Raw genomic sequence first — 16,746 nt, forward strand, 5'->3', positions numbered from 1 at the left:
CTGAGACAAAGTTAATGTAAAGTTAAACTCTAGATAATCCACATTCAAAGAAGTACGAATATGGACATAATGATGAAATAAGACAACATTTCATTATACATAGGAGCTAGGAGACAAAGGCAACCAGGCTTGCCCTGTCGGTAATTCCACCTTAGAAAACTGATGCAACAAACATTAATTAACAACAATAGTACACTATACGAAGAACACGGCGATTAAAACAACAACAATTGCGAAATAAATGCGTATACAAGCAGTACATGAATCGTATAAAGTGCATGGTATATATAAGAAGTGACCTAGGGACACTGGAAGCCAGGAGGAACAGTTTTCTGACACGCACTAAGGATCGCGCTGAGCGTGACTGGAACATTGAGGTTGATTCCAAGCACATTGGCCTTAATGGCAGTGCAGAGACAAAGCGCAGCTTCCAAATCCGCCAAGTCTTTGATCAAAGCGCAACAGTCACTCGTAGGAGGAGTTCCAATAATAACGTTCACGAGTCCTAAGACCTTAGCACAAACACCTAGCTTTAGGGTATCTTTAGGGCAGGTTGGTGATGCAGATGGAGGAGGAGGGCAACTGGGCTTTGGGGTGGGTGGCGTGGGCTTCGGGGTGGGTGTGGGTGCGGGTTTTGGAGTGGGTGGTGTGGGCTTCGGGGTGGGTGTGGGTGCGGGCTTTGGAGTGGGTGGTGTGGGCTTCGGGGTGGGTGTGGGTGCGGGCTTTGGCGTGGGCTTTGGAGTGGGTGTGGGCGCGGGCTTTGGAGTGGGTGGGCAATCGGCTTGAGATTGAGAGAATGAAGAGTAAGAAATGAGAGAAAGCAGGAAAATGGTGAGGAGTTTGTGGGAAGCCATGGCATGCAATGTGTTGATGTTGAATGGGAATGGGAATGGGAAGGGACGTGAAGGTATTTAAAGAGAAAATGGTACGAAGCGTGTGAGTGAAAAATTTGATGGTTGAGTGGAAGCGAATGAAGAATGTGATAATGGTTCCAGTTGTAGGTTTTTGTAAGCTTGTGAACCAGTGGTTCATTATTATTATTATTATTATTATTATTATTATTAATAAAATTATATTAAGAATTCTATTATTTAATTCCTGATGTTATTTAATGTGAATTATCGATTTATTTAAAAAAAATTGTGATATATTAATTAATTGTCTATGTTAATAAAAAATAATAATTATAATATTATTGTACTTATTATTATGATTGGGCCTTAGATATTATCTCTCTTAATTCTTACCCTACTGAGAAACTTAGGCCATATATCAAACAAGGAAATGGTTTCATAATGTTTGTGGACTATGTTTATTTTCATGCAAAGTACAAGTGAGAACATCAGAATCACAAATTCAAAATTTCACATGGGTGGTTTGTGTGCATTGTGGAAGAAGTAAAAATGGATCCAATAATTTCCATCTCAATAAAAACAAAGTTGCATGATAAACAATTTTTTTAAGCATGTATATTGAGATATAAAAATTTATAATAATATATCTATCGTGACGGTAGAAAGAAGAAAATTGAATACAGAATTAAATGAAGGATGCAGTCATTTCCTGTTATCACACATTTTAGGAAAAAAATGATATCTTTGACAATATTTTGCATGCCTCCACCTTCTTTGAGTGGTTGCAATCAGGTATTGAAAGAGTCCAAATGAAACTAGAATCACCCAAGATATTTAATGAAAATAGATAAATTCTCTTAATTACAATGTTGTATTGCTAGTTTTTTTTTCTAATTTAATCCTTATTATTGGAAAAGTATTAAACTGTGTGTTATATTTTTAAACCTCTAATTTTGCAAATATATATTTTTATCTGGATATAGACTCAATTTTATGAGAAGTGGTTTGAATAAAATGATGCAGAAAAAATTAAAGAAATTGTAAAGGAAAAGAATAAAAGGACAAAAGGGATATTTGCTTGTTTCTTTAGCTATTTCCAGGCTGGAAGTAACGAGCAAGGGAAATTTTTTGAGAAAGATAGTCTCCGATAAAGAAAGAATTGAAAAAGAGAGAGGTTGATATGATATTTAAGATAAAAAGATGACAACAAAAGAGCGATAACTTATATACGTTGATATGTTATTTACAGTATGTTTAATTATAATTGTTCCTCAAATTGTTGGAACAAAGTAAAAAGAGAAATTCCTTAGTGTTATATTTTCTTGGTGGGTTAAATATATTTTTAATCTTTTAATTTCAGTGAAAATTAAAATTAGTGCTTTTAAAAAAAAATAATTCATTTTAATCTCAAAACTTTTTAAATATGCAAATTTAGTTACCTGAATCAAATTTTGTTAAATTTATTTTAGATTTCAAACGTGTTTTATGATAGTATATGAGTTGTTTACCTGTATTATCATGAAACGTTCTTGAAATGTTTAGTGAGCTTAATAAAATTTGATTAAAATAACTAAATTCATATATTTTTAATATTTAAAAACTAAATTGGGCTCAGGTTTAGGAGAGGATTAATTCCAATTTTCAGCAAAAGTTTTCGGACAAAAGCATAATTAACCTAATTTTTTAAAAGACAATACAATGAAAAGGAAAAAAAAATTAAATTGAAAAACAAGTAAAAAAATTGTATTAGATGTCATTAATGTAATAAAATAAATTTTAGTGTATATTTAAAAAACAAGTTGTAAAATAAGTTCTTAAAAATAATTTTTAAAATATGAATTAGAGTTCAAATACATTTTAAATGAAAATAAAAAGTTAGTATCAAACCAAAAATTACATTTAAAAATATAATATATTAAAATAAATTATGTTATTAATTGTTTAAATATTTTTATTTTATTATTACATAAAAACATCTATTAATAAATTAATTAATCAATTAACTTTATTTTAATTTCAAATAAACTTTAGTGTTTATGTTTTATCATATAACAATGTATATTAATAAGATATTGAATTATATCTATAAGAATTAAATATATTGTTGTTCCTCACACTATTTTCAGAATTAGAATTTCATCCCCATATTACTGTATTGCATTTAATGAAAATGATATAAGTTATCTTCTTGATAAACAAATACGTTTTTTATATAATAAATGAAATTTGGCGATAGAGTATAATATAACATTCACATCAAAGAAAATATTTTACATAACTTTGTAGACAGACACAAATTAGTTATACGTTTTAGTTTTAGTTTTAGTTTAAAAAGAAATACAATTTTTTAAATAATTGAAAACTAAAAAACATATTTAACTTTATTTATAAACTATTTAATTATATAATAATAATATAATATTTACAAATATAATTGATTATATTTTTTAATTATAAATTTTTCTCTAATTTTTTATTAATTTATTTTTTTTATTTTTGATTTTTTGAACAGGACTTATCAAGACATATATAAAACTAAATATATGCTTAGAATGTTGATCCCTTTTACTTGATAAATGAAATATTTTCATATAAATATTAATCAGTGAAATTAAGACTTATGTCGATTTTAACAAAATGCATTAGCATCTAATTAATTAAATCGAATATTAGTTACAGAACACACAAATACATCTTCACTGATTAAATTATGAGACTGGGTATCACGATTTATCGTCGTTAATAACACCACACACACGTCTCGTTGCCGTCAATTATTTACACGTAGTAGCATAATGGATAACGGAACGAGGTCACATCACATTCCGACGGAAACTCTACACTATACGGTCCCCACCTTGCAAAAATGGCATTTTCGTCACAAACATTATAACCCATTCTTATCAAACTTTCTTTTTCTTGTTTTTGTCTTATGATTCTTTAAGTAACAAAAATTGTAAAATGCAATTTATAAATTAGAAGAACAAAAAATTAAATTGCGAAAGTAATTTAAATTTATTATAAAAATCTGCGTAAAAATATCTAACGTTAGGTTTAGATAAAAAAAATCAAAATCTTCGACAAATTAAAATATCAAATTTAAATTTCCTTTACATAATATTTTATCTTACTTTTAAATTCAGGTATAGATAAATTAACGTTGATTTTTGAATTCTTAGTTTACACGAGGCATTTTAAACTCTATTATTAAAAAGTTAAATTTTATAAAAATAAACATTACATGTAAGACAATGTTTCTTCATGTGTCCAATTTATTCAAAGAATCAATTCACCAAATCAAAATTTATCATTGTTAAATGATAAAAAAGACATGACTATAAACGTGTGAGAAAAGTATGGATTAATTAATAGTTATTGGGATAATGATTTTTTGGTATTTGGATTCTCTATTTGATGTTGGTGTGTTGTTCTGGATTGTGTTTTCATAATATAACAATTACTACTAATTTTGACATTTAAAAATATAATAAAAAAATATTTAAAATATTAAAACAATGTATTTTTAATGTTTTACTGAGAACATCACCAAAAAGATCAGTAGAAGATCTGATCTCGATTTTTGTAGACTTTGATGATTATCTCATGCATGAATCAGAATAATGATGTCTCAATAAATATATTTTACATAACGTTTATTTAATAAAATAAAAGTCCATAACTAACATTTCTTAAAACATAGTTAATCAACTTTCAAAATCTTTTGAAGCTCAGTATGAGAACTTAAGGTAAGTTTAAACTTATTCTCATTCTTATATCCTTTTTACATATTTTATAAATTATTGAAGATCAAATTTCATAAATATTTAGGTTATGAACACATTATTTTCAAGTGTTCAACAAAAGAACCATAATATTGAAAGAAATAAAAAATAATAATAAATTCTTCTTCTTTTTCACCGTCTTCTAATGATAATGAATGTTTTGTACCATAAAAATTAACTTATTAATAATTTAGAAATATTATTAGACATGTCTATAACGATTCTAGTGTATCATAAAGACATTTTTTCCATAAAAAAATGTTCAATATAAACTATGCATATTAGTTATTGTTGGAGGTACTGTACAAATATACTGGCCAAGACAAAATATAAACTCTCGATACGATATGACAATTATTTTGTTTCCATTTTTAGATATTATAGATTTCCTTCTAAACTTATAGTGTTTTACTCATATTTTCCGTCTCTTAGCATTTATGATAAAGAAATAGAGAAAGACCGAAAAGAAATAAATAAATAAAAAGAAAAATAATAGAAAAAGATAAATATAGAAAAGAAAGACCACAAAGAAAAAGAATACGAAAAACTTTAAACTTTAATTTTTTTTGTAAAATTCAAAATCTTTCAACTTTAAGGATTCAAAATATCCTTTATTTCAAATTTATAATTTATTTTATAAATTTTCTAAATAAATAAATTGTCTCACTACATAACATCTTCGACTCTCAAAATAAAGTATTGGCTAAAATTCAATTATTTCCAAATTTTTGTTTAAACATTGCAATTAGATCTGTACCAACGAAATTATGTTACGTGTGAGTTGGTAGTTTTATTTTGTTTTTATTTTATTTTTTTATTATTTAAAAATAAATTAAGTTTTTTTTTTCACACGTTAAATGTGTGTCATATCATATGATGAAGTCGTGTGTGTATCATTATTTTATATTCAATCTAATTTTTATATTTATTTTTTATTTTTGTAAATGAGTCTTCTCCAAATTATAGTTTAATTCTATTTATTTACAAATAAAAATAAATGAATTACAAAACTTATTTTATTATTATAAACATTGTTTAATTTATAAAATTAATTAAAACACTTTCACTACATGGTATTGAATAAAAAACAATCGTTATAAAATAATAGAATATTAAAAAAATTAATATTAATTGGTTAGTTTTGAATCCTAAGTAAAAATACTATATTAATATAATAGTGAAATTTGTAATTTACATACAAAGACTAAAATAAGTAAAACACACACAAAAAGGAAATCACCAACAACACTATATATTGGGCAAATTGACTATAACCAACTAAAACTAAATTTGACTAATTTAAACCCCTAAATAAATAAATAAAAACTAGATGTAAGATAATAGCTGCCTTTACATAAAGGTATTTTTTTATAAATAAATAAATAAAATAAAATAAAATTATATATATATATATATATATATATATATATATATATATATATATATATATATATATATATATATATATAAAATCCAAAAACGTCTAAACAGATTGATAAAACTCTCAAAAACTTCAACACCTTCTTTTCTTTACATTACTTCAACATTGGTAATTGTCAATTGACTTTTATAATTTTTTTCTTCTTCTACCCGCTCTTTCAGCCTACCAACCCAACCTTATAATACTAAGAAAAATAAAGAAAAAATTGAATCAATAATAAAGGAAATAAGATCTTACCTTTTTGAAAAAAATTATTGGTCATTCTTAATCTGTTATTGTTTGTGTAACCTATTTGTAAAATTGATGATTAGTCTATTAACAATGTTAAAGAAAATGTTTATAAGATTGAACTACTTACATATACAAAATCCTGAAGTGAAGAATAAATGAATCACTTTTAATTTATTTACATTTAAAAAAAATCATTCTTTATTTACCTTAATATGATATTTATGATATAAATAAACCAAGTGTTAAAAGAAATCAAAATAATATTTTAAAATTAAAAACTAAAATCTAAAAATAAAAATAAAAATACTTGAAATATATAAATAAAATGTTAAAAATACTTTATTAGTCTTCATATTTGTTCAAAAATTTTAATTCAATCATCACATTTTGATTGGTTTCAATTAGAATATTTTTTTAAATATATAACAATTAGATTATTTCTAATAGTGGTATACTAATCGTATTAAATATATAATAACATCGATTTAATTTCAATCTAGTCTTTATATTTATTATTTAATCTCAATTTAGTTATTATATTTTATTGACTTAATCTCTATTTGGTCTTAATTTTGTTAAATGAACCAATTTTATTGTATATAAAATTATTTAAAATATTCTTTTTAAATAAATTTAAATTTATAATTTTAAAGAAAATTTTAAATAAAGTTTAATATAATATATAAATTTAAATAAACTTAATATTGTCAACGATTATTTTAAATAGAGTTAGTTTGAAAATAATTCCAGAAATATCAAGTTTAATAAAAATATGAATATAAAATTTTCATAAAAATTATATTTGTTATCGAGAGTGACGAAATTTGTTAATTTCAACAAAAATTGAGACTAAATTGATATTAAAATAATGACAAATAGGATGATTAAATTGAGATTAATAACAGATATAGAAACTAAATTGAGATTAAGTTAATGACATGATGTTATATCACATTAACAATATCATGTGACATAATACTGATTTAACATGTGACAATTAAAAAAAAAACTAAAAGAAAAATCATAAATTAATATGTAAGACATATTTAACCTTATTAGCATTGTATTAAGAGGAATTAAGATGAAAATCAAATTCAAATTTTAAAAAAAATATGAGAATTACGGAGTATTTTAATCTAAATAAAAATAATATTTAAATATATTTATAAGTAAGTTAAAAGAAAAAAATATATATAAAAAATTAAAGAAATTATGTTAATATTCTAAAGTAGACGATTGCAGAATTTTTTTTTTCAATGTTTACTTCTATCTAAGAAAGTGACTGATAGTTTAGCTAATTATGACAGCTAGCATGTTAACGAGTAATGTGAGTTAGCTTATACCCTGTGATAAATCCCAAGTTATCTGTTTCGCTTTCCAATACAGCGATTGAATATAACATTCTTATTATTATTATGACGATGATGGGGATTAATCATCTTTATTTAAATAAAAGAAACGCTGAACAAGACAGAAATTGACATAGAGGATTCAGAAAATAAAAAGAAATTGACAGAAAAGCAGAGCAGATGCAGGACAAGATATTGCCAAAAAATTTCATACTGTAAATTCCAATATCAAACATAAGTTTTAAAAAGGCTTCGGTTAAAAAAAACCAGTCTCATTTAGAACTTCATAATGTACTATGGAGTTGTAACGTAGAAATCAAATTATAAGGTTCTATACTATCTCAAGAACACACTAATTCAACTATTTATGCGTAGTGTCTCATTTTGCAACTCATAATGTTGCACATCTTGTAAGCCCCAATTGCTAGCGTTAAGAAACACCAAGTTATGGTTTAAAGCTATTATTATAGTGTTTCTTTGTTAGAGTAAGATATCATTATATCTTAAACCCACTAAATAATCAAAATACTTGGGTTCTACTAGATTTCAATATCTTATTTACCCATCTTCTATTAATACTTTATTTACAGTTTCACTGATCAAACTAAAAAAAAAAAACTCAACCATTGGGTTCATAAATATCAAAGACATTATGACACCGGTTTTCATGTCAAGATGTGTCACTTCTGTTAAAGATTTCAAAGTTTAAAATAATTCTAAATCTGATGATAAGTTACTGTGCCATTTTAGCAGAAATATAAATCTACTTGGCTATTCTACAAAACATTCTATTTTCACGAGGAGAATGTAGAAATACAATATACAACTTGTAAAATCTAACCTAACCCCATTCTTCCCTTTGTATATAACAGGTATAAAAAACGCCCTCTCACCCCTGCAAAATGGAAGACCGGATCCTCTCGATCAGCCTTGAGAAATTAAAAGCTAAAAAAAAAATTGCAAGTTTGGCAACACATTTGAGCATTACTGTTCTTGGTATATATATGGTTTATCACTATTTCATGGCGTGACAGGAACCAAATGTATGAACTGTTTCGTGAAACTGAACTTCTGCCTCAGTCCACTTTTCCAATTGCAGTTTGCCTCTCTCACTTACTCTTCCAAATGATAACACTGCATGACCAGAGATCGATCTCTGCACTCAATTCAAAATCTTCACGATACTTTATGCACTCTATCACCATACACCAAGAAATTCTCCACATTTAAGTTTCTATGTCAAGCACCTCTACCGTGAGAGTAATCTCTAATCCACAACATATAAGCTGCTGAAAATATTTCTTGCTTCAGGTTCAGTTAGTCATCAAACAGTTCCCGACTTGGAATGATGTTAAACAAATGTCTATGATCATGCATTTCAGCAAGCCCGCTAATTTGGAATGAAAGTGGCAAAATTCACAGAAGCAGTGTGGTAAATAATTGAAATCCATCTATTCTAGGATTATTACACTAACCATTCATGAACATTATCGTACTTATTACAGGGGTTGAATAATGTCACCGTGAAAACATGATACCAAATGAATTCAACCACATCTATAACACTGAGGGTATCATTCTTGCATAATTCTGGCTTCGTACCAATTCAAACAAAAATTGATTGTTTTGCTCTTCTGATATCCATATGATAGAGCAACTAGTGTTGGAGATTGATATTGATACCGTAAACATGAACTCTTTCCATATTTTAGTTAGTAGTAAGTCTTGATTTTATGTATAACTTTTTACAGAAAATGTTGATATGTTATTATTATAATTTTATCCAGAATTCTAATTTTGTAGAAAATTATAATAGTTATTGTAATGTCTCTAACTATATAACTTAAATAAAACCTAAAACCTGAATCTAAATATATATATACCAAAAGGATTTATAAAATATCCAGAAAGATTAGTTTCCAAAAATAATTATTATATAAAGTATTTCTAATATAAAGTAATGTGCAGTATAACACCTAAGTCCACGTTTGTGGCAGTCATCATCGTCATTATCTGTGCACATGTTAAAACACATTCATCACTATAGCTAAACTATAATATAACAAAGAGAATAAGTTAACAAAAAAGAAATAAGACATACACTTTATTTAATTTAATAAGTAAATATTATATAGAGGTACGACAACATCATCCATAACACCAAACACATTCTCTACCTCAACAAAGACCACCAAAGAATAACATCCCTAGTTATTACCTCACCAAAGGTCCACAACCACATTATTCGTCTACTAAAAATCCACATCCAACTCTATATTTCCACAAAGGCATCACAAATATATTTACAAAAAAAAAAATCCAAAACTGGACGACTTTCGAAAGGCAATAATTGAAATAAGTCCTCCTAAAACTATACTTGACTTATGACTAAAGTCTATCGGACATCCACAACAACTCACAATCAGGGAAGCTCCTGGCACACACTCTATCAAACATTGCAAGAACCTTCATCGGCTTCTATCTAACTAACAGATATCTTAATCTACATGACTTGTTAGTTCTGAATATTTTATTCTTGTGAGAGTTCCATAACTCAATAATCACACTGTACTCAAACTAAACCATATTAATACCTAGGTAACTAACATTCACACAATCATATCATATATTTCATCTCAAACATTTTTCAAACACATTAAATTCATCAATTACTCACTTTTATTCAATTATAACAATAAAATAAAATCACACAACAACCACCTTATTATAATAGAATCAAATTATAAACATTATCATTTAAGAATTATCTACAAACAAGTCAAAACATCTTTAAAATAGGAGAATATCACTTGAAGGAGGTTTGAGCGATATTCTATAACACAATAGAGGTTGCATTCAGTCCTTTCTTTACTTAAATGACAAATTGTCATCGCTTGTGCAATACTCTCTCACATGAGCAAGGAGCTCCAAAACTGGAAGTCGAGCATTCAACCTCTATCTCGCTTGAACAAGATATGCAAATGACAGCAACTCAATCTACATAACAACTATCTAAAAGATCTTGCACTTACCAAAATAATGTGGAAGCATTATTACAAGTTTAAAAACTGAAACGAATCAAAATCTTAATCAATTCAATCTATCACGTGACCCTCACTTAAATGGCCAAACCAATCAAAACTAGGTGATCTAATTCAATTTCATCATTAATTCAAATTCTATGACTATCTCTTCTTTGTTTCACACATGTCAAACTAAACTTGAAATAAAGCAATTACATTTTACAATAACATTCTAACTCTCCCTTATTATCATATAAGAATTATCAATTCTGAACATTTCCACATTGGCAATTCAATAATTTCTCAAGTATCTAAAATATATCGTTTACATCTTTAACAAATCAATACCATTAAATCACCCAAGTATTTCAGTTCAAATAATTTAAATACAATTACTAACTTCCCTTACCTCAACCTTCATTGTGCTCTCAAAAAACTATTCATTGACATAAACTCTTGCATGCAACTATAAGTAAAAGAAATAAAGAAAACTATCCAAGCTAAAATTCACCAGATTTGATGTTTAGACTCTTGTTTCTACCAATTTGGAGGCTTCAACGTCATACACTGGGAAAAATTAGAACTGTATTGGAAGGAGGTAGGAGAAGGAGAAGAAATTGGATGTTGAGAGAAAAAGAGAATAACGAAGCAGAGAATAGCTTACGGTGTTGTTAATGAACAGGAAAAAACTTAACTCTTTTCTTCGATTACAAAACCCCTTCTTTTATAAGCTCACTTCTCTCATTTAATTATTTCTAATTTTCTATCCATCTTACTTAAACAATCTAAAGCTTACAAGTTCTAGCCAAACTAAATTCTACAATTTACTTTCATTTTAAATTTCTTTACTAATCACACCACTCCATACATTTAAACATATATAGTATATACTGCTATACAAATATTATGATTGAATTAAGATTTAACCACATTAACTTTTAAGTAATACATAAAACTCTATTCTTGTCGTTATTGGTAAATATTTTCTCATCATGTATAGCTTTGATAAGTTTATATTTTTTTCTTTTTAGGAATCTTATTGTATCCCTTCTCACTACCTCCTTTAAGTAATACATAACTAAAACTCTATTCTTATCGTTATTGGTAAATATTTTCTCATTATGTATAGCTTTGATAAGTTTATAATTTTTCTTTTTTTAGGAATCCTATTGTATTCCTTCTCAATGAAAACGATGCGAGGAATGGACCATTTTTTCGCCAAGCAGTAGCTCTAAATGGGGCTGTGTTGCGAGTGCACCAACTTCAGCTCAACAATTCCAAACAGGACTAAAATAGTTTCATTTTTCCTTCTGTAACCTCCTATACTCTTGAAAACCTGCAAACAAAACAATTTCCCAACATTTCTGTTTTCTTGCATAACTTCACCTCCTCGCGTATTTCACTTTACCTCCTCACATATTTCAATCCATATTCCTTACCACAGTACTTTAGTTGGAATCTTCCAAACCAACACTAGTTAACGTACAAATTTTGTCTAGATACTGTTACCTTATATATTCTAGTATCGTTAGTACTCTTCAAATGGCAACTACTCATTCTCTGCTTAGATGTTTCGCTTATAACAAATCTCGGAAGTGAAAATGAACAGAAAAATCCAAAGTTCAAACACATCAGTCCATTGAGAAAAAATAATCAATGCTGTAAATATTAAATAATGATATGAAGAGAGAAAAACTTTTACAAGTACATCAAGAAATTAAAACAGTGGAAGAAATAAAAGAATGGCAAAATGAACGTACCACGGTTCGTATTATAAGACCCAAGTCTTTCTAGTCTCGTCGATCTTTCCCCTTCAGGTGCGTGCGCGCGCGCCATTTTTTTCTGCAAATCTTGTTTTTCTCAACCTTCAGGTAAATCTCACTACACAACACTGGAATTTGAGTGCTGATTTTAGTTTTTAGTGGAGCGAAGGTTTTAATTGAAACACAACGCTGAAGCATTGTGGAAAGGAACAGAGACAACTCATTTTTCCTCAGAAGATAAGAGACTATGGGAAGAGAAGAGACACCCTCGAGATGGTGTTTAACAGATCGGAAAGAAACTAAAGAGAATAAATAATTGGAAAAGAAAAAAATATGAAAACAAGAGACAGGAAAAAAAAAAAAAATCACCAACGTTTCTGATCAATGTAGCTATTCAAACAAATCTTATACAAATTTTCGCTTTTCTTTAATTCTAACGTATAAACAGAACAATAAAAATTACACACACACACACATATATATATATATATATATATATATATATATATATATATATATATATAATTTTAATATTATTTTAAATTAACACCTCAATTTATTTAATTAACCTATAGATACACTTCAATTCTTTGCATAGATATAATAATATTTTAAAGATAAAATATATTTTTGTTTTTTAATAAAAATTAAAATTAGTCTCAACTAATAATTGATAAAAATGTGATAAATAATCTAAATTAATCAAATATTATCATAAAATAAATTTGAAATGTTAAATAGACTAAATAAATTGATCAATATTTTAAAATAAATTTAATTTCAATTTTTTATTAAAATTAAAAAATCAAAAATATATTTAATCTATATTTCAATTATAAAATTTGAATCCAAACTTAGAGCGATGAAATTCTCTTTATTATTACACCAACACGAATAAAATGATAAAAACATTTATTACTTGTATATTCACTACGTATATAAACGAATGTCTCTTTAAAAAAATCTTACTAATAAAATTTAAAGAAAAAAAAATACATATGCTAATTAAATATAATTACACAGTAATTATTTTAAAAATTAATTATAATAACGTTGTAATTAAATATATTTAAATGTATTTATTTATAAAATTGATATAATGACATTTTAATTGTTACAATCTTGAATAGAAAGAATTGCATCCTAATTATTAGATAATTTTTTATTCAGTGGTAAAAGCTCAATCCAACCATTTGTATTGAGCTAGAGTCACAATTTTACTTTAGACAACATTTTCAAGTTGTTGTTAAATTAAAAAATGGTGTAATTAACCCTTTAAGGTATATGATTTTTTTTATATTATTCTAATTGTAAATGTAATTTTGTTATTGCATTTAAAATTTTCAACAATGTACATATTAATATATATACATATTAATATATATATATATATATATATATATATATATATACTTTATTTTAGTAGTTTATGTCATCAAAATGTGATGTCACAAAAACAATTAATTTATTAATAGATATAGATAATTTACAATACAAAATGCAAGAATCAACTATTTTTTTTTCCAAATATTCACAATTCTAAGCTAAGTTATACAAATAAAGACCGCATGTAATAAATAACTACATATTTGTATACTAAACAACAAATATATCCACATATATATTTTTAGATAATAAAACACACTAATAACAACAAATTGTGTTTGATTCACAATATAATATTACAGAAAAATTCAATTTTGTCTCATTGACATTAGAATAATTTGTCATACTCAATGTCTTTTAAAAAATACATATGAAGTATGTCTTACGTGTTTCATAAAAAACGATATTGGTAATCTAAGTTTGGCTTCTTATGTCAGGATAACTCCATCGTAGTTTGCAAAACTTGATGTAAGAACCTGGTTAAGTTTCTCAATCTCATATTAATCTATACAATTTATATTATAAAAACTACGATCACAATTGATACTACATCACTAGAGGTGTCCATGCAATATATAACATCATGCATACCCATTCATCATATTTAATCACATGTTCATTTAATATGTATTTAATTCAACCATTTCATATATGTATACACATATCTAAGTAAAAACATATATCTCGATTACAACACCGTAACAAAGTCTTAAGTGATATGACTTCACTAAATGAGCAAATACTTATTATTTTGAAAATATGACAATCTCTAATAAATTTAGGAGTTAATTTTCTTAGTTTGATAACTCTTGAAACACAATTAAAAGGCATGGGTAGAATGATCACTTGTAGAAAACTTAGGAACTTTAATTATGAAATATTTTTTAGTTTCCACTTTCATGATATTAGCTTTTTTACACAACTTCTCATGTGCCTATAAATGGTTTGAGAATTGAAAATTAATGTATTAGGACCCCTAAAATTAATCAATTTATCCCTAAACTTGTGGTGCCAAATGATTTCCTCTTATTTAAGGATTTCTCTATATTTTTATTGCAAATCATCATCCAATGCTCCATCTATGTATGTCATTGGTTTTCCTGAGTTCTACATGGTGTAGCTTTCCTTATTCTTTTCTTACTGAAAGTATTTCTAAACACATTATCATCATAAAATATAGATTTTCTATGTTGATCTTTTGAGTAATATGGTTTATGTGTAAATTTCATGTTGAGTGAAACACCTTTCTATATTGCTCATGTCTAGTCTAAACAAAAAATAAATAAAAATCACGTCTATCTATATTTTCCATACATGTATCATTAAGCATTATCAAAATTGAGTTATTACAAGGATGAATCTAACATAATTTAACAAGATGTGCTTTTGGGAAGAGACGTTTCAATTTCTGGTTAGTGAGAATCATTTATCTATGCTCATTCAATGTAAATTTATTTCCAATCTCACGCATACAACATTTATCAATAACATTTATAAAAGTTGTTGCCTACTCAAATTAAAAGTCACACCTTTTTCTTGATTGACTAACAATTAAAACTACAACGTACAATGACACAAAAGTTCCAAATTTATGTACAAACAAATAGAGAAAAAATAATTTAATTAAAGGCACCAAATATATGCTAGGAGGAAGAATATCAAAGTAAGGAGCATATAAATATTTAATTTATAATAATTACAAAAGGACAAACATATATTGCATGTCAATCAACAAAATATTAAAGTTATTAGTAATATTATAGATTCAGAAGAGCTTATTACACTAATAAAAGAAAGCAAAAGACATAAAATATTTTTATTTGTTTACTTTAGCTTTTAAGTTATATCCAGTTTTCATTTGAAAAACTTTTAAAGGTTTTTTCCTATAATAATTTTTTTTAATCATGTACACAATGTCTCTTCTAGTAAACAAGCGAGTACCCTAAGTCATGATTGGAGATCCCTTCTTGATATCTCACTGAAACTAAGGATTTTAAATATATTTTTACTGTCACCTTTGAGTACAAATAAATAAGATATATAAAGAGAATATGCAATGAATACTTTTGTGCAAATTCAATTAATTTAGGGTATTACATTGTTTTTCTGCGATATATAAAAAAACTAAGACACAAAGATTATATAAGTTTGTAGGCTTTTACGTAAAATATAAAACATATATGTTTGTGCAAGTTTTTTCGTGTATTTATAATATTTGTCTTGTTTTCTTGATTGTAATTTTAATATGACATTTTTCAATCTTAATTCACAAATTTATTGGACTTATTTACGTGATATTGATCATATCATCTTATAAAGGGTATAATTTCATTTTGTCAATGATGTTTAAGATATATTACCACATTTGTATGTTTCTTCATTACTTCTTAAGAGGTAAGCATTCAAATACAACTGAATATATATAGTAATTGTGAATGCTCATTCAAATATAATCATTTCATTTATAAAAAAAAATATGTTTTGTAGTAAAATTTAAATAGATAATTAATTCGAGTAATGTGACAACCATGATGATTATTTTTAATAGTAAATCGTAAGAAAAAATCGGTCATATTGTAACATTTATCTTTATTATTAGTGCTAGAATGGTCAGAGAGTTTGGTTATATTTAGTTATTGATACATGTGTATATATACATATGTACATGAACACTTTAAATATATAAAAAGATAACCATTTAATGTTTAATTAAATTTATCAAATAATATTATTTCCATCAAAAGAATTCACATCTTTTGCTAAGACTTCAAACCAAAAGAGATGATTTTCTTTCCTAGTATGAAATTTCCATGTTTCTTTCCTTTATAGCTCTTGTGCACGTATATTCAAAGTCTTAGAATGCTAATTTTTTTATTGATATAATTGTTAACGTTCTTAGATTAAATTGATATAAAAC

General features: G+C 26.2%; 1 protein-coding gene and 1 long non-coding RNA gene across 2 annotated transcripts; both read right to left on the minus strand.

The window, feature by feature from the left end:
- Window positions 1-73: 73 nt before the first annotated feature.
- Window positions 74-902, minus strand: LOC114162610 (uncharacterized). Its single transcript, XM_028046554.2, has one exon. The coding sequence runs from the start codon at window positions 852-854 to the stop codon at window positions 300-302; it is 555 nt and encodes a 184-aa protein (XP_027902355.1). The 5' UTR covers window positions 855-902; the 3' UTR covers window positions 74-299.
- Window positions 903-8,429: 7,527 nt separating this feature from the next.
- On the minus strand, window positions 8,430-12,798 carry LOC146883978 (uncharacterized). Its single transcript, XR_014984389.1, has 2 exons — window positions 12,441-12,798; window positions 8,430-11,247 (listed from the first exon to the last, which is right to left on the minus strand). It is a non-coding gene; the product is annotated as an uncharacterized LOC146883978 (long non-coding RNA).
- Between the last annotated feature and the right edge of the window lie 3,948 nt (window positions 12,799-16,746).

Source organism: Vigna unguiculata, chromosome 9 (genome assembly GCF_037176805.1).
Source record: "Vigna unguiculata cultivar grain cowpea cultivar isolate G323 ecotype 2 chromosome 9, ASM3717680v1, whole genome shotgun sequence".
Classification (NCBI taxonomy): Eukaryota; Viridiplantae; Streptophyta; class Magnoliopsida; order Fabales; family Fabaceae; genus Vigna; species Vigna unguiculata.